General features: G+C 37.1%; 1 protein-coding gene across 1 annotated transcript in view; it reads right to left on the reverse strand.

Annotated features, from left to right (window-relative positions):
- Nucleotides 1–19205, reverse strand: part of LOC131158830 (tRNA ligase 1-like) — a 143400-nt gene that overhangs the window by 92476 nt on the left and 31719 nt on the right. Inside the window, exon 8 of the mRNA XM_058113740.1 lies at nt 7545–7651. Within this exon, the coding sequence (XP_057969723.1) occupies nt 7545–7651 (107 nt within the window). The remainder of the gene's footprint in view (nt 1–7544; nt 7652–19205) is intronic.

Below are 19205 nucleotides of genomic sequence, written 5' to 3' on the forward strand. Positions count from 1 at the left end.
TAAGAAGCAGAAGATGGGCATTCTACACAGTGACAGTCAGAGTGCAATTTTTCTTGCCAAAAATTCGGCTTTTCATTCAAAGTCGAAACACATACAAACAAAATACCACTTTATCCGTTACCTTATTGAAGATAAGTTGGTAATACTTGAAAAGATAGTGGATCTAAGAACCCAGCAGACATGTTGACTAAGGGTGTTACTATTGAGAAACCGAAGCTGTGTGCAGCTTCAGTTGGTCTTCTAGCTTAAGGAGAGGAGGTTGAGTTGCAAGGATGAGGGATTGTTTTTCAGGAGGATTGCAGTTGATATTGGTGATTGAACTAGTCTCCAAGTGGGAGATTTGTTGGGCTTTTGTGGAGCCTAGTTGTGTTTTAATTTGAATAACGACCCGACCCCTATTTAATTAGAGATTTCTATCCTAAGCCGTACTCGTGGGGGTTGCCCCCGAGGAAAATTTTTTGGAGCCCATTCGGAACGGAACCCTAGGCGCAACATATAAAAGGGATGCTTTCAGGTGATTAGGGTCGTGTGTGTGGTTACATCCGCGAGAGAGCGAGAGCGAGAGAATTGTATTGCCGCACTCTCTGTGCTTTCTTTCTGATAATATTGAAATCCTTGCAACTCCGTGGACGTAGGCAAAATTGCCGAACCACGTAAATATTGTCTTGTGCGTGTGATTGAATTTTTCTTTGGCGTTATTCTTTCTCTATTTGTTTCTCACAGGTTTCGGGAATTTGTTCGTTTTATTCCCAACAAAATGTCCATCAACAGCAGCCTCACAATAAAAACCACTCACAGCTTCACACTCATTCATAAGCACCTCCTGATTTAGCCATTTTTTCTCTTAAACCTTGCGCATCTCCACCCCTCAATGGTCTTCCAGCACTATTATTTTCCACCTTATGGGTCTGGTATAGTTAAGTACAACTTCAACATCTGAAATTACTCCATTAACAATTTTTTTACTTGTGTATTATTTCCCACCCTGGTAGTGTTCTGATTTAACCTTCCCTGCACATCAGCAACACCAACCTCCCCCCTGGCAATCTCAGAATCACCGACCAGACCCCTGTTGCTTTGATCTGTGTATGTTTACTTGAAACAGCATTTTGAACTCAACTGATTTCTGTTCAAATGGTCCATTTGAGTTCCAGGCCTAGCAAGTCCACTTCTCAAGATCTTCCAAAATCTGACCCCTTTTTGACATTTCATAAATTCAGGCCACTGGAGCAATAAGAAGCTTGCACCTCACTTCCATCACTAGGCTTCTTGGCTCGACTATTACACTGACCAACAGTTTGGACCTGATTTTGGATACACCATCCCCATTAAACATCCTTGTTGATTCGGGCCCCACCTCAATTTATCTAATAGATCACCCAAATCCATGACAGCTTGAAACACCCAGCCCAAACCAAACCACACTAGCTCCACTGCTCCACCAACCTTACAATCCATGCCTCACTAAGAAAACCCTAATTAACAATCTTGCGCATCTGCCAAAGTACCTTCTTCTTGGAAAGTTCCATAACTGCCACATATTGAGCACAACTACATCCCTCCCTTCTTTCACAATGTTGCTTCATTGACAATTACCCTTAATCTTCTCTAAGGATCTGTCCTTGCTGATTATAAATCCAGTCGAAACACTTGGCAGTAACAGACTTTGAGCTGCATCAACTATGAGTCAAAGGAACTTCTCACAAAAGCACCCGCTGCTGCTGAAGACCAAAGCAAGGCAAAGAATACAACTATATCCTAAAGCGCGTAAAAGTATCCTAAAAGATCCTTGCATTCCTTTCCAACCAAATGCACAACTGTAAAAAAAGGTACATTCCTACAAGATTCTACAGTCCTTTCCTCATCACAATCTCTGGATATCTCAGAGAAATAACTCCTCCAAATAGCTGCACACCCAACTCTCCTTTCCAATGCCAAAAAGAGAATTTCACAACTGCAAAGCAAAAATACAGTGCAAAAAATTTTGACATCAGACTCGCTTATCTGCTTGCACAATCACAAATTTTGGCAATAGGGACTTATTAAATCCCCAATATTGGGAGGATCGTTGTGATGTAGGACAAGAAGCAAGACCTTGGAAAGATCCTTGCCGCAGAATAATTAAGAAAAGTTGTTTGAAGGAATTGTTGAGTTTAGTTAGTAGTTTATTATGTGTTTAGTATTAATTAGTATAGGATTATGTGTGCTTGGGGATTGTTTGTAATATTTGCATAATGTTTGGGTTTAATGGTAATTCATATAATTTTAGGGGTATGTGTGTAAATTTATGCGTTTAGGCTTTCTTATAAACAGTGTGAGAAAGCAATGTTGTAGGCAGTTGTTGTTGAATTTGAATTAAAGTGAACCTGAGTTTCCCCTTGTATCTCCTCTCTCCTCCCTTCCCATTCCTTCCTCTCTTCTATTTCTTCTAATCCCCCCCATGGCTGCAGAACCTTGACGCTGCCCCTGCATCATTTGGTATCAGAGCCCAACTTCGATCTCCATTCTTCCATTTCAATCCCCCCGTCTTCCCCTTCTCTCTTCTCTTCTCCCTTCTCTTCTCCCATGTTCTTCTCTCCCTCTCTTATTCTTTTCTTCTAATTTTCTCTCTTAATTCTCTCAATTTTCTCTCTATTTCTGATTTCTTCTCTTCTTCTTCTTTCTTTTCTCTGTTCTGATCTCCTGTTCTGTCCCTAATCCTCTGCTGCTCAGCAGCCTTCTGCCTTCTTCCTTCTTTGTTTCTCTTCTTCTTTTCTTCTTCCTCTTCATTTTCATCGTTCTTTCTCTCCATTAATCACTCTCCTTCTCCTTAGTCTCTCATCTCATCATCTCTGTTCTAAAATTTCAGTATTTAAAAAAATAAATAAATAACAAAAAGAAATACTGAAAAGCAGTTCTGAACAATTTCAAAAATTCCAGTTGTGTCCCCAATTCTCCGAACACCACTTTCCAGCAACCATCCTGCAACAATACCCATCCATTGCAAACAGAAACCTCCAAAACCCATCCCTCAAAATTGCATCACCATCAGACCACTAGTGTAACCCCATGTGCAAGCCAAACATACTCCAGCCATTGGCCTTCAAGAATCCCTAGCGTCCTGTGTTTTTCTCATCGCACGACCTCCACCACTTTGCTCCCCACCCGCTGATCTGCACCCGCCTGAAGTTTCATGGCTGGACTCCCAGAATCTTCTACAATTTCCTGTCTTACGAAAAATTGTCTGCAGCCACGATATTTTGAGTTTCTCCATGATAATTTGATCTGTAGCATGATATTTTGATCACAGACTCTATATTGCAAACAAGTGCGATAATTTGGCATGAAAACCTAGAAATTGTCATTGCTGGAATCAAAAATCATATTTTATTGCTGCAATTGAGAGTTTTGTAAGTGAATTTGTTTCGTTTCAGCAAAACACTCAAGATCTAAGGTGAATTGAAGATATTTCTTGAAAATTGGGAGTCAAGTTTATGGTTTTTGAATGATTAGTTTGAGAATTGTGGGCAAGTTTGTTAAGAACTTTTGGTGATATACAGTTGCAGTGTATATAAGAACAAATGTATAAATCCAGCAATATGGCTACAAATAATTGGACAAAGGAATGCCATTTTGGGCACAATTTCAAGCTTCTCCACGCATTTCCCAAGTGTGGAGGAAATGTTTGCAAAATCATCATTGATGGACATTGACCTACGAATATGGTTTCTATAAATGCAGTCCTCATATGCAACTTCATCCAAAACCTCACCTAGAGCCTTATGAGATTACTTGGATTGATAAAACTTCCTTGCATGTTTATGAAAGGTGTTTGGTACCTATTCAAATGGGTGTTTACTTTGATAATGCCTTTTTGTGTTATATCATATCCATGAATATTGGCCATGTCTCTTTGGTTCTCCTTGGTCGGATGATTTGGGTGTGGCTCAAGGACATGAGAACACATATCTTCCACCATAATGGTAAGAAGATCATCTTGAAGCACACTACCAATCAACCAATACAAGGAATCAAGACACTACAAGCAAGGCAATGAATGTGTTTGAAGACATCCAAAGTCTTCCAAACCTTCCTATGGTTGAGCTTGTCATTCCTGATGTGCTTATTGATGCTAACCCTCAGATCAAGTGTATGATGCTGCCAAAGAATCATGCTAGTTCTTGTATCACTCAAACAATGGCTTTCAAAGAGTCCAAGTTTGCTTCTTCCTTCTGATCCTCCTATATTAGAAAATTTGAGGCCAAATTTTCTTTAACTAGGGGAGAGTTGATGTACAACAAGAAGCAAGACCTTGAGAAGATCCTTGCTGCAGAATAATTAAAAAGAGTTGTTTCAAGGAATTTTTGGGTTTAGTTAGTAGTTTGTAATGTGTTTAGCATTAATTAGTAAAGGATTATGTGTATTTGGGGGTTGTTTGTAATATTTTTGTAATGTTGGGGTTTGTTTGTAATTCATATTGTTTTAAAGTATGTGTGTAATTTTGTGTGTTTAAAGTTTTCTTGAAAATAGTTTGTGAAAGCCATGTTGATGGCAGCAGTTGTTGAATTTGAATTGAAGTGAATGTGAGTTTCCCCCTTTTGTCTCCTCTCTCCTCCCTTCCCCTTCCTTCTTCTCTTCTATTTCTTCTAATCTCTCCCACAGCTGCAGAACCTTGATGTTGCCCCTGCATCACATTGGAAAAGCCATGCACAAAACAGAAGCCTTACTTCGAAAGGAAGCTTTGCTTTCTAGATAAAATTTTTCTAATGGAAACATAAAAATATTTAGGAGAGTAAACTCAAGAATCATCAAAAGTAGCACTCAAAAGAGCAAAATTTGGCCGCCTCTATATAGTTAAGATGGAAAAGGAACTGGAGACCCAATAAAAAAAAAAAAAAAGCCGTCCCAACGATAAAACTTGGAAATTGGAGCATCAGGATTCATGGATAATTGGGTAGTATAATGGAAGTACAAACAAGGAAAAGCATGAAAAATAGGAACAACCTCTTTCCATAAATCCTTGCAAAACCTGATTTTAGAACCATCCATACCGAGTCAAAGGAATAAAATTAGGATAAGTCAAAATTTTCCAGACTAGCATGAGTGATGTTCCCTACTCCCCCCGCCCCCACCAAAAAAATAAAAGGATAAAAATCAAAAACAAAAAAAGGACATCCTATTTCAATGGAGCCCATACCTTGCATTCATGTATAGGAAGCTTGGGGTCAAGGAGTTTAGTGTCTAAAAACGTTTCCTTTGTAGGGTCTTCTATTTTTGTTGGTAGGATTGGAGGGGGTTGGTTGGCGGGGAAGAGATCATGGTGTTTTAGGGAAACTGAGTCCCTTTGGCATAAGGTGATTTTCCTAACATCACCCACCTCACCCCCAAGGAAAGTCTCTCACAAACTTCTCAACCCTATCAACAGCATTACTATGAATGCTAAACTAAAAAAAAAAAACAAATTAAAGGGGAATGCTACACAAATAAGCTGAAGCATGAACAGTACAACATCTATGGAAAAATACGCCTGCTTTCAAGCATCTAACCTCTTAGCAATACTCTCCACACCCAAATCCAAGAAGATATAGGACGATGGTTACCACCCAAAAGGAGATCTAAACAAGTCGAACATCATTCTTGAACATTGCAACACATCAAAGAGGCATGATGAGACACTCTCTGCATATTCAAACCCAAAGCTAGACTCACATAAATTAATCCTCAAGACCTGAAACAACCTAAAAACTTTGCAAATCAAGTTGAATATCATTCTTAAAACCCTCCAATCATCCTTTGGGGGGTAACTAAATAAGAAGGGAAGAAAAACAACTTCCAAGTCACTTCCCTCCAACATTCACTAAAAACATTCTTATGCAAGATCTTATCTAAAAAACCCCAACTGAAACTTATCAAATGCCCTCACAAAAAAAATCAAACTTTGAAACAACCCCCTTCTTCCTCCTTATCTAAGGATCCCCCCACAAATATGTCTGTCATTGAGTAAGAAGTTGTTTCATATTATCCTCACTTTGTTTAACTTCAAAACATACTGATGTAAAGATTCAGTTCTGATAGGAAAATAACTTCTTAGAAGAAGAAATTCATTGAGAAAGAAAAAGAAACCATTGTTCTCAATATCCTCTAGCAACAAAAAAAAAATTACAACAGAACTGTCCTCCAATCTCTTTGCACGTCAGTTCGAAGAAAACCTAGAACAGCCTGAGGTTAAAGCCCAAGAAGTAAGAAAATCCACACTATCCCCCAACAAGAATGCAGGTGTAACTTCTTTTTCATTTTTGTTAGGTAAATGATGGCATAACTTTATCTTTAAATAATATATGATTCCTTTCCATCCACAAAATCCAAAAAATGACAATGCAGACATACTAGCACAACACCCTTCTCGCTCTTACTCTTAACAAAGCCTCAAATTTTCCTCCTACCAAAAAAAAACACAAAACGCCCCAAAAATTTCAACCTCATAAATTTCACAATTCTTTTATTCATTTTAATTATCTTGAAGACAAATTAGTTAGTATAGTCCATTTGGACAGTGAACTATTTAACATTCATTTTGATATCATTTTATCATGAAACTTTGTCAAGGAAAACCCCACTATGCATTTATTTTGCTCGAAGAAGGTTCTCAGAGAGATAAGGACACACTGAAACCCCTTCCCCTGCTTTTTTGTGGATTTAGCTCCAACGGCCATTTTTTTTTTTTTAATGACTTAGTTTTAGTTGGTTTGGCTAAGTTCTTTGGTTTGTTCAGTTCTGGTTCTATTTTTCAGATAAATAATGACGATTGTTTGGGTTCCAGGTCAGCTATCAAATGGAGTCACATGCACCCTTATTTGTTGCTGCCATAGAGCCAAAAATGCCAAATGCAACTAGCCAGTTTCCTAATGCAATAATTCTTGCTCAAGAGAATGCCTTTGTTGTGATAGTTCACCCAGAAGGTAATGGGTTACTCCTACAGCACGTCCTTTTGCAATGCTCAAGGCTCTAGGCTGAGTAGCACAAACAAACCCCATTCAGCTCCATTTGTGCTTCTTGTTCCTCAAATTATTTTTTCCCCAAGAACAGTCGCATGGAGAGCTTATGGAACTTTCTAGAGACGGAAAAGTTTTTTGTGAACAATAGTAGAATGCTGTTCTCAGAAACAAAAACTGGCCTAAACGCAGTTGGCAAAGTAGGACATCAGGGTTCAGGTTGTTAACATAGCTCTTAATGGTAGAACGGTGGAAGGTATATCCAGTTCTGATTTAGCAGGCAGAGATGCTGGTGGCTAGTGGTATCAGTAATACAGCAGTGTTGAAACAACATTTGCATGGCCATCATGAGGGGAATATGCTGGTTATAAAAATTCCTTTCCGAAATTTTCATGGATTGGATTTTTTTCCTTCTTATCAAGAGAGAAGGGTAAACTGAGTAAATAAATCAATTCCATCAATCATGTTCTGGGCCCTCTTTTATTTTTCATGATTGCAGAAGCAATACCAAACCAGATTTTAGAAGAAATAAAGCAAAGTAAAATTGAGGTACACTGCATTTAAAAACTCTACCTGGTACAGATACATCTGCAACTTCATCCAGAGCCTTACAGACAGGAGTTGCTGTTCCTTCTTCACAAAGAGCATCATAGGCAGCAAAAAACGATGACACTGATTTCCTTCACGAACAATAAAATAATAATCAGTAGAAACAATCTCCATACTCCTTGCACAAAATTTTCCCTTAACTTCCTATTAACCAAAAAAAATGGTGAGTTCTGCAAATGAAAGCATAAAATTAGCATCATTTTGAATAAAATGCATTCAAGGAAGTGTAATGAACATAGATTTAGCACAAGAATGACAGAAACCCTGCAGAGAAAAGATGAGGGAAAAAAACAAAAAAGACGACAAAACCTGTACTTTAATTAGGATAGACTTCAAGGGCCAAATGTCAAAATTTGTCAGGCAGACATCTGCATTTTAATTGGCTGGCAAAAAACAACAAAAATGCTAGATAAAAAGGGAAAAAAACAAAACGGAAAAAACAAAAAAAGAGGAAAAAATTTTAAGGGAGAAAAAACAGAAGGGAGGATAAAAAGGGAAAAAAACTAGTGGATGAAATTTCCCTTAAAGACAGGCCGACCAATAATCAGTGCCACCTATGACATTTCATAATGTCAGAAGGTCAAGATGCGTACACAGGGAAATTGATGATTGACAGAACTCAAAACTACATAAGCTAGACCATTCAAAAGTGTTAAACAGATAAAATCAAGAAAGCAATCACAGCCAGTGTTACCTAATAGATGGCCCACAGGACACAAGAGTACTCAATGAGAGCATGAATGAAGTAAGCAGTTAGCCATTACTCTAGAACATAAGATGAACAAGATTAGAATATTTTTTGTGAAAAATAACATAGATTAGTTCAATTAAGAAAATTACTAACGTCCTTCCTTTGCTGCAAACTCAATGACCGCTTCCATGCTCCTCTAGGGCACTCCCCCCTCTTTCCCACCCCAAAAGATGTCCTCAAGAAGAAAGGATAAAACTACAAACTGAAAGATAACGAGCAGAGCTGCCTTCCAATCCCATTGAAGGACAAATGATGATAAGCCCTTAAAAAGCCCAAAGAGTGGAACCAAAAAGAAGCCAAGAACACCACTTTATCCCATAAGAAATGGGGACAATATGTGCTTGTGTTAAATATTCTCACACTTCTCTTGATCCAAAGATTCCAGAAATAGCAAATCCAATACCCCTCCACAAACGATGTCATCTCTACTTGAGCCAAAACCCCTATAACTTAAAAGCAAGAGATCACCCCCACTTTGTAGCACCACCCAGCCTTTGCCAAAATAAGAGAAGAGGGCATTGTATGTCATACAATGGACAAATAGGTGAACATTCACTTCATTCAGCTCATGGAACATGACACATGTCAGGACTGAGAGACTTGTACAGCCTTCTTATCTGAAGCAAATCATGCGTGTTGATCCAAGAATCAGAGACAAGACAAAGGTCAAAATCTTCCAACAAACCTTGGCCTTCCAAATGATGCGGCTTCAAGGGAAAAAGGTTGGGAGAAGGGGTTTTTTGAAAAATGTGAGACAAAAGATTTTGAAGTTAACAGCCCCTAAGAATCACCCTCCTACGCTCTCCCATCCTCCTTGGAGCGATTGAAGTGGTCCAATATAGAAAATAATGTGGTAAGCTCATCAACCTCTCTTTCCTATATATATATAAAGGAATCTCAAGATCATGGTCTTAAATTTCCACAAAATTGTTGAAATTTCCGGTTTCCATCACCCTCGAAATTGAAATGGCAGTCAATTTCCGTCTTGCATAATTTATGTCGAAATTTCAACGAATCATATGAAATTTGTTGAAATCTCGAAATTTTAGCGAAACTTGTCGAAATTTGAACTATGCAATGAAATTTCCCCGGAATGAAAATGAGAGATTTAGGAGTGGAGAAATTCTCTCTTAATTTATTTTATTTATTTTTATCAAAACAAAAGATTATTACAATTTACAAGTGCTTTTGAAATTTATGAAAAAGTAAGCTTACAACAACATTTTATTCAACCATTCATGTATAAATTATCATTATTTGTATAATAAATAATATTTAAATGATTTATGAATTTCATTTGTATTAACTGATTCACTAACTATGTTTAATGGACACTATCTTACAAATATGTTTGATGCACATATTATATTACAACTTCTCCACCTCATAGAAAGCATAGATGTATTTACTTGTAATATATTAGTCCTAAAACTTACGTTGTTATGTCTATTAATCATTTATAAAGCTTTATAAAAGAATTCCATGCTTTACTACTTATTTCCATTATTTTTTCAAATCGAAATTTTCATCAAAATTTCCTGAAATTTGAGTTGAAATCGAAATTTAAGACCTTGCTCACGATAAGAACCCTCTTAAACAAATAAGGCGGCTTAGTGGGAACAAAGGGATGCTCATTGTAGAAAAGACATCTTCTTACAAATATCCCTCCAATACTTGTTCTTTTTCTTGTTCTTTTTCTCACCATCCCAAGCAAAGGCAGCTCCTTGATCCATAGAATAAAAGCAATAGGATTCCACCTCAATGCGTAGACCATGACAAAGTCCCCCAAGGTACTGAATGATACATTTTTGTTCATCTTCATCAAAAGAACATCAGGTGATTAATTCGTTAAACTCAAGTGTGCATGATATTACATTAATATCTTCATCTTGTTCAGTCAAGGCACACAACATGAAGTAGATCTCTCTCTCTCATGATTGACAAAATAAACTTTTCTTTCAACATATGCTGCATAAAGTTCCACTAGGTAATTGGAGCTTGCCTCCGAAGTTGACGTTGATGTATAAAAACAAAACTATGCCACCAAGTACACGCGAGGCCCTTGAGACACAAAACAGCCATACCAACCGTTTGATATAGGGAGACGCCACATTAAATAAAGATATTTTCAATTTGGTTGAATCAATAGAGTAGCTCAGAAAATTCTCATTATATCTTTCCTCTCTCGTGCAAAACGAATTCCTCACTCTCTCATAAATCTCCCTATAGCTTCAAATGTCGCAGGAGACATCAAAGTGCACAATTCAAATTGAAAGGGAGACCTTTGATTTGAGATTGGAGAAGGTCAGAGAAATTCAATTTCTGTTCATTCTCAAGAAAAATCTCTCTTTTACTAGATGGATTGAACTTCTGAAATTGGCAATTCTCTGGTTTGCCAATGGTCTTCCAGATTTCATTTGGTTGGTTAAGGATTCTCGAATGGTCCGAATGGGGAATATGTTGTATTGGATGTTGAATAAGTGGACTAGGGTAGCGAAGATTTTGGGGTTAGGGTTGGGATTAAATGGTAATATTTCCTCTGTGTTTATTCCTAGTGGTACAAAAAAAGTTAGCTGGTGCAGCTTTGCGAGCAAGTTTCGCAAACTAGCTGCCAAAGAGTTTGGGTTTCAATCGCAAGGCACAGGTGTGGCGAGCCCTTCTGTGCCTAGATCATGGAGTCAAGTGGTGTTGAAAGGTAAGGCAGGTGAAGGAGAAGGATGTGAAAGCAAGTTTCTACAAATGGGATAGATGAGCTGTGCATTTGATGTGGGGCTAAGCTCATGCCAAAGATTGCAATGGAGCAGACACTGAAAGATCTCAAGTCAAATATGCACTTCTATATTGCTCAAGGCGTCGGGCTTGCTAAAACTACAATGGCGGCTAGGGTTTCAGATGATGGTGCAGCTCCAGTTGATACGGCTAGGGTTACAATAAGGGAAGAGGAGGATAAAAAGTTCAGGCTAGGCAAATTAGTTTTTGTGTTTGACCTTGGCAAGTTAATGGCAAAAAAAGAAGCCTCATTTTTATATAAAATGGACTTATTAATCAAATAAGCCCATTGTATTCAAGGCCCTATTTTGAATGCACATCCTAAAGGAAAGGGTGATCGGCCAATCATAATGGGCAAGCCCAAATGCCCCATTACCCAAGCCCCAATACATAGGTGGAGAATATAGAGAAGAAGGATTTTCAACCATCTGTAAACAAAGGTCAAAATCTCGCTCCAGTTCACCAAGATTCATGTGGAATAGATCATATTGTAGAGCAAGTACAGGAATCCAATAGCTCGATTTCGAAAAAGTCTCTTGTCAAAAAAAATAATGAGGAAAAAACAATAAGTGCTAAAGTTGTTGAAGATTTTGATTTTTTTGAGGGGCAAAAGGATGTTGCAACAACAGTTTACAAAGGTGATGGTGTTTTGGGCTGATATATCTGATGCCACAGACCTTAAAGCAAAGGAATCCAAGGGTCTTAAGGCTTATACTCATCGAAAGATTGCGCAGATGGGTACGGAAATGAAAAAATTGTCCAACGAAAAGAGAAAGCACTCTAGTGAGGTAGTGCCAAAGATTTTAAAGAGGAATTTAAAAGGAGAGTTAATTATTGGGGATGAGATAAATGCTAAGAGGGCAGGCGATTCTAGTGATGGGGTTAGCAAAGGAAAGGAGGTAATGAAATGGGTGATTTATCAGATAACAAAGGTGATAGTATTAGTGACTTTGATTGTCGTGGGGGTTTACTATTGGATGAAATTAGGGAATAATATGGATATGTTTATGATTACAATGATATTCTAGGGGACTTATAATATGTACATCCATCCCCTTTGAAAGGATTGGAGGGGGTCTCGATATCTGAAAATGAAAATTTGGTTAATGATTTGCAGTACAATGACAGTATTTTACCAACACTGGTAGAGGACATTTCAAGCAAGGATTTAGAAGTTCAAGATCTCATGGATATATTGGATTTAAAGTTTAGCGATCTTGAGGGAAACTAAGTGTGTTTTGATGGGTGTAAAAATAGAGCTAAAAAGGGTCAAAGGGAGTTAGCTATCTTGAAGTGTTTCGAGGACTTATGAAGGAAAAGGATTGAAGAGTGCGTTCCTTGTTTAATTGTTTTTTTTTTTTTTTAATAGGATGGACTTCTTGTTCTCTCTTGTTGTAACTTCTCTTTCTCTATCTAATATACCTTCTTTTATTACCAAAAAAAAATGTAGTGTACCTCCAAAAGACCCTCACCGGTGAACTCAAGCAGAGCAACCAGCTTGCTAGAAGTCTGTGTCAAAAGAAGCAAAATATTATGGAAGCAAACAACATTTGGATTGCCATTGAATTCAACAACTCCCTTTTGTTTTTTGAGTCTGATCAAGGAGAGAAAAGTGAGTGGGACTTAAGGTGATCAATTTCAGACATCATTTGATTTTGGAAAGTAGCAGTAGAAGTTATCTTAGCACTCGGTTCCTGGATGTGCCTTTCTGCCCATTGTTTCCACTCAAACATTTCAGTCACTTTGTGATGACAAGATCAAATTGGTCCTTTGTCACCATCTTCCTTCTTTGTTTCTTTTTTTTTTTTCTTTCGCTTGAACCCAGTCTAAATAAACCGATTTGTTCTAGTATGGTCGGACTGAAAAAGTTTGGTTTTGCCAGGTTGGACTGGTTGGACTGGTTCTAGCTGAATTTATTAGATATTTATATGTATCTAAATGAAATTAGGGCTGCTTCTTCAATGGTTGATAGTGGCTGCTCCATTTCTGCTCCAGCAGGTTGAAAACAATGCTGAGGAGATTGAAGGCAGTGTTAGATGAAACACAAGGCACACAACTTTTGATGTACAAGGGCCTTCAGGGCTTAAATTCAGCTGTGTTGGTGCAGCTCATTAGCACCAAGAACAAAGGTCAACGACTAACGTGGATTGACATCCACAAAGCTTAACTCCGGTGATTCTGTCAAGGACGATGATGGAAAAGTTGCAACAATGGAAGCTTACTTTTGTTGATTTTGGGGGCTTGAATTGGTTGCAGCAATTCAATGTTTTTTTAAAAAAGCGGCATTTAGTTGTAAAAATGGAGAGATGGTGAAGGGAACAATGGTGATTAATGTTGAAAGGCGGTGGTGATGGAGATGGCAGCGGATCCAAGGTGATTTAAGTCAAAATCATGAATCCTACAAGTTAAAACTCACAGACAACCCTATCAAAAGCTGACAGCCATGGAAATTTAAGTTAAAATTGTGAACCCTGTCAAATAACACCAATAGCCATGTTGGATCAGAGTCTGCTCCAATATCACTTGATGCAAGCCCAGACATCCAACAACTTAATTCTCAATCACGATCTCCATAAAACCTAATACACAAGGGCCTATTATAAGCTTACAATGCTTGAAGGGAAAGGAAACTAAATTAAAACCTAATTAAACCAAAATACCAGTTTCTTATATAAACTGTACAAAATTGGTATTTTGATTTAATTTGGATTTAATAGCCCTTAATCTAATAGACGAAAATGCTCTCGATCGAGCGAATATACGGAAAAGGATTCACGTAGCCGACCCCACCTAGTGGGACTTAATGCTTGTTGTTGTTGTACCAGTTTCTTGTACAAAAATAACCTAGAATCTTGAAGATATTACCCTAATAACAATACCATAAATAAAAATGAAAAATAAAAATAAAATCCTCCATATGCCGGTTGCATCAGTGTTTTCAAGGGAAAGTTATAGTGACTCTTTTATGCCTGAGTAGTCTCATTTTCTTTTCTTGTTCTTTCCTGTAAGCTAGACTCTTCCTTACTTACATTCCCTCATTCATTTTGATAAGTATTTTGTTTGTTACAAAAAAATATGGCCACTAATTAAATATGAACAATATCATAACTTCGTTAAAATGCAAAACACTTGCAGCCTGTTAGTTCCAGTGGAGAAAAATATTCTGCAAAAGACAATAAGACAGATAATAAGACCTTTCAAAAAAAAAATTAGTATAATAATGATTCATTTCTTACACTGTCTAAGTAACCATGAAACTAGAGGAATCATTCAAAGTTTTCTTCAATTAAATTGAGGAGCGAAAATAATCTTATGAAGTGAATTTATTTTATCCCACAAAAAAATTCCATTAAAAAATTTCTGTCAAACAAACAGCACTTACTAACACAATGACATGTCACTCCCTCCATTTTATATCAAGTACATTCTAATGACAATAATATCCTTACTAACTCTCGCTTATCAACATAACACTAACACATTAATAATGCTAAATGACAAAAATAACCATTAATACTCCCCCTCAAGCTGGAGCAAAGATATCATATGCTCCTAGCTTGTTATGAATAAATTTAACACAAGCACCCCCCCAAAGCTTTGGTAATCAAGTCAGCAAGTTGCATATCAAACTTCACATACATAGTTGTAATCAGCTTATGCACAAGTTTTTCCCAAACAGAGTGGCAATCAACTTGAATTTGTTTTGTCGTAACGGGAGAGCAGATTGGAAGCAATATGAATAGTAGCTTGATTATCACACATCAAAACCATTAACCAAAAATGTGGAAAACCCAATTCTTCCAACATGTTTTCCAACCAAACAAGCTCACATAGTCACATGTAGTATGAACCTTGGCCCATATATTCTGACTCAACACTTAACCTAGCCACTACAGTTTGTTTCTTACTCTTCCAGGAAACAAAGTTACCACCAACAAAGATACAGTAACCAATTGTGGATCTTTTGCCTGAACCGGCCAAATTAGCATCAGTATATCCTTGAATATAAGTATGACCCTGATCTCAATATAAGAGACCTCTACTAGGTGCACCATTAAGATATCTCAAGATGCAAATTACTATGTCCTAACTTGTCCTCAAAGAATCCAAAAATTGACTCGCAACACTTGTTGCGAAAGATGTATTTGGCTACGTAACTGTGAGATAATTCAACTTTCCAATACGTTTCTAAATCATCCTAGGTTAGGCAACAAATCGCCCATATCCAACACTAACTTGTAGTTAAGATCCATGGGTGTATCAACAGGTTTGGATCCCAACAACCCAAACTCATCCAAAAGATCAAGAACATACTTCCTCAGTGGCAAAACAATTCCTATACAATATCTAGATACTTCTATACCCAAGAAGTAATTCAATGATCCCAAATCTTTTATTTGAAACTTAGTCTGTAGAAAATGTTTTAGGCTCTGAATACCTTAATCATCATCACCTATAATTACAACATCATCCACATACACAATAAGAAGAATCCTACCCGATGAAAGTATGACAATAAAACACAGAGTGATCCACTACACACCGTCCAAGGCCAAACTCAAGTACTATAGCACTTAATCAACCAAACCATACTCTAGGAGACTGTTTTAAACTATATATTGCCTTCTTGGGCCGACACACTAAGTTTGATCCTCCTAAGCAACAAATCCAAGTGGTTGCTCCATATAGACCTCCTCCACAGGATCACCATGCAAGAAGACATTCTTCACATCTAATTGATGCAAAGGCTAGCAACAAGCGGTGGCCAAGGAGATGAACAGACGTATTAAGGTAAATTTGGCAACCAAGGAAAATGTGTTCGAATAATCCAACCACAGCATTCTACAACCATTGCATTCCTCCACCTATAGTGGACTAAGGCCTAAGAAACAAATTTAGGAAGGGCAACAAATGATAAAGTAGTAACAAAACAATAATAGAAGGGTGATAAGAATTCATAGCAAACAAAGTTAGAGATAGGATGTTGTGTACATATGCATTTACCTTTCCGGACAGCAATAGAAGGATCACATCATGGGAAATATGATCATCAAATGAGGGAATCAAAGGCATGGTAGTAAAAGCTAGAGGGAATTCTCTTCCCTGGAGCTGTCGTCATGAAAATACCTACAAATTAGGACGATCAAGACGATAAGGACTCAAACTACATTGAGACACAGGTGGACGATTGGGTAAGGACAACAAACTAGAATTTAGGAGATTAGGCAAAGGAAGAGGCTCATTGAGATAAGAAGCACTCAAGGACTAAGAGTAGTATGGTGTAGATTCAAAGAAGGTAACATTGGCACAAATAAAAAGCAATGCAGAGTAAGGCTATAACAACGATATTCCTTTTAAGCGCACGAGTAGCCTAGAAAGAAACATTTTATAGCACTAGGATCCAATTTATCCACCTTGGAAGTTAGCTCATGACCAAAGGACACATACCTGAATATAAAAGGAGGTAAAGAGAATAAAGATGAATTAGGAAAGAGAACGGAGTAGGGAATTTACCACTAAGAATAGAGGATGGCATCCTATTAATAAGATAGCAATCAGTAAGTACAACATCACTCCGAAACACTATAGGAACAAGCATTTGATATGGTAAGGTGCGAGCATGGTCTTAAATTTCCACAAAATTATCGAAATTTCTATCAAAATTTTCGTTTTCCTTCGCCCTCAAAATCAAGATGCCAATCAATTTCCGTCATGCATAAGCAAAATTTCAACAAATCATCTTAAATTTATTGAAATCTTGAAATTTTTAGCAGAACTTGTCAAAATTTTAACTATAGAATGAAATTTCCTAAAAATTTAGATGTGAGATTTCGGCGCAAAGTGAAATTTCTCCCTTAATTTAGCTTCTTTTTTTTAAAATGAAACAAAAATTTATTACAAGGGCTTTTAAATTACATGAAAAATTAAACTTCCAACAGCATTTTACCAAAACATTACTGCCTAAATTATTTTTATTTGTGTAATAAATAATATTTAATTGATTTATGAATTTTGTTTCTATTAGCCTAATATGTTTAATACACATATTGTATTACAACTATTGCACCTTATGCACAACATATATGTACTTAATTTATAATATATTAGTCCTAAAACTTACACTATTATGTCTATTAAACATTTCTAAAGTTTTATAAAATAATTCCATGTTTCACTACTATTTTCCATCATTTATCCACAAATCAAAATTGAAATTTCCATACTTTTGGAGCTACAAAATTTTAGTCAAAATTGAAATTTAAGACCTTGCGTGCCAGTGACTTCAAGAATATGTCTATTTTTCCTCTCCGCAAGCCCTTTTGTTAAGGGGTGTGGGCACACAGATGACTGATGAACAATACCAAAATGAGTCATATAAGTAGTGAATTGAGTGCCGAAATACTCTTTGCCATTATCATTCCAAAGTACTAAACTAACAAGCCAAATTGAGTCTTTATTTCAGAACAAAAGGCACAGAAAAAAAAATAAACTAACTCAGAACAATATTTTATTAAATAAAGCCAAGTCATCCTTGGATTTTATTTTTTTTAATAACAAAAGAAGATATCATTAATAGAAAGAGAATTTACAAGAGGGAGAATGAGAAATCTCCCGAGATAACCTGAGACACTCCAAGACTTAACAAAAAAACATTAAAAAAAAATGCCCAAGAAAAAAAATCGTCTACTCAATGTGTTCCTCCAATCTCTTCACAGCTCTTGAAAAGTTTGCCTTTTTAAAAAATCCATACCCAGCATACCACAAAGAGGCCAAATACTTTATTTTTTCCCAAACCAACATCTGATTTAACTTTTTCCCATAAAATATCCGAGTATTACATTCCATCTATAACCCCATAATAATAAAAAGCCACACTCCCATAAAGTTGTTTTGTCCTTTCTTCTACCAAAATCTGCGAAGGATATTTCTAAAAATTCTTCCACTGAGGGAGGACAAACCCAACTTTCACCCATAACGCCAAAAAGCATATTCACATTGCAAAAGTAGGTGAGAAGTTGTCTCAAAGTTCTTGTAACAAAGCACACATACATCGGGAGAGAGCCTTCACAGGTCTCCTAATCTGCAACAAGTTATTGGTATTTATCTCATTAAGCACAACCAACCAAGTGAAACCCTTTATTTTAGGGGGGGAACCTTAGCCTTACAAATAGTAGAGTATACTGAGAAAGAAGAATTGGAAATAATAAAAAATTCAAAATTAAAGATTTGCAAGAAAATACACATGACAAATCCAAAGACCAAGAACAAATGTCCTTCCCGGAAGAAAGATTTCTCTCACTCAATAAAGATAACAAAGTTGACAATTCCACCTTCTCCAAGTCGTTCAGATGTCTCCTAAAATGAAGATTCCATGAAACCAAAGGACTACTCAATTCACCAACAAAAAAAGAAATGGCTTTATTTTGTTCAGAACTTAGATGAAATAGACGAGTGAGAGGAGTAGAAAATGGTGCGTTCCCATCCAAGGATCTTTCCAAAAACGAATATGAGAACCCCTCACCACCTCAAGTTTAGTGTGAGGGATGAAAGAAGAATAAATCTGAGAAATGGATCTCCACAAACGCCCCAAAGAACATCTTAAATTAGCATTGGTATCCCACCCATTCTCATCCATCCCAAACTTACTTCTTATTACTTTATGCCACGATTTTTCTAGAGGGAAGCGCCATAGCCATTTAGCTCGAAGAGCGGTGTTTTTAGACACCAACTTGTTAAGACCCAAACCCCCCTCCTTTTTAGATCTTCAAACCTCACTCCAAAAGTCCCGATACGATGGACACAACTTGGACACAACTCGACTAGGACCCCAAAAATCATAATGTACTAAAACGAAAGGGCTTGCAACCTGTATATTGAGTCAAGAAGCAAAAAAGGCACAATTATGCTTCCCAACTAACAAGACTCACTACAAGACTAGACATAGGACTCAAACCAGAAACCAGTTGTTACAACTTTTCCAACAAAGGATGACCGAGACGATAATGGATTTGGAGAGGCGTGGTAGCAATAGTGCAAGTGGTGGAAGGAGATAGCGGCTCAAAGTGATAAAGTCCACCAACTTCACGCCTTTGCCAATTGTTTTC

Source organism: Malania oleifera, chromosome 1 (assembly GCF_029873635.1).
Source record: "Malania oleifera isolate guangnan ecotype guangnan chromosome 1, ASM2987363v1, whole genome shotgun sequence".
NCBI classification, from domain to species: domain Eukaryota; kingdom Viridiplantae; phylum Streptophyta; class Magnoliopsida; order Santalales; family Ximeniaceae; genus Malania; species Malania oleifera.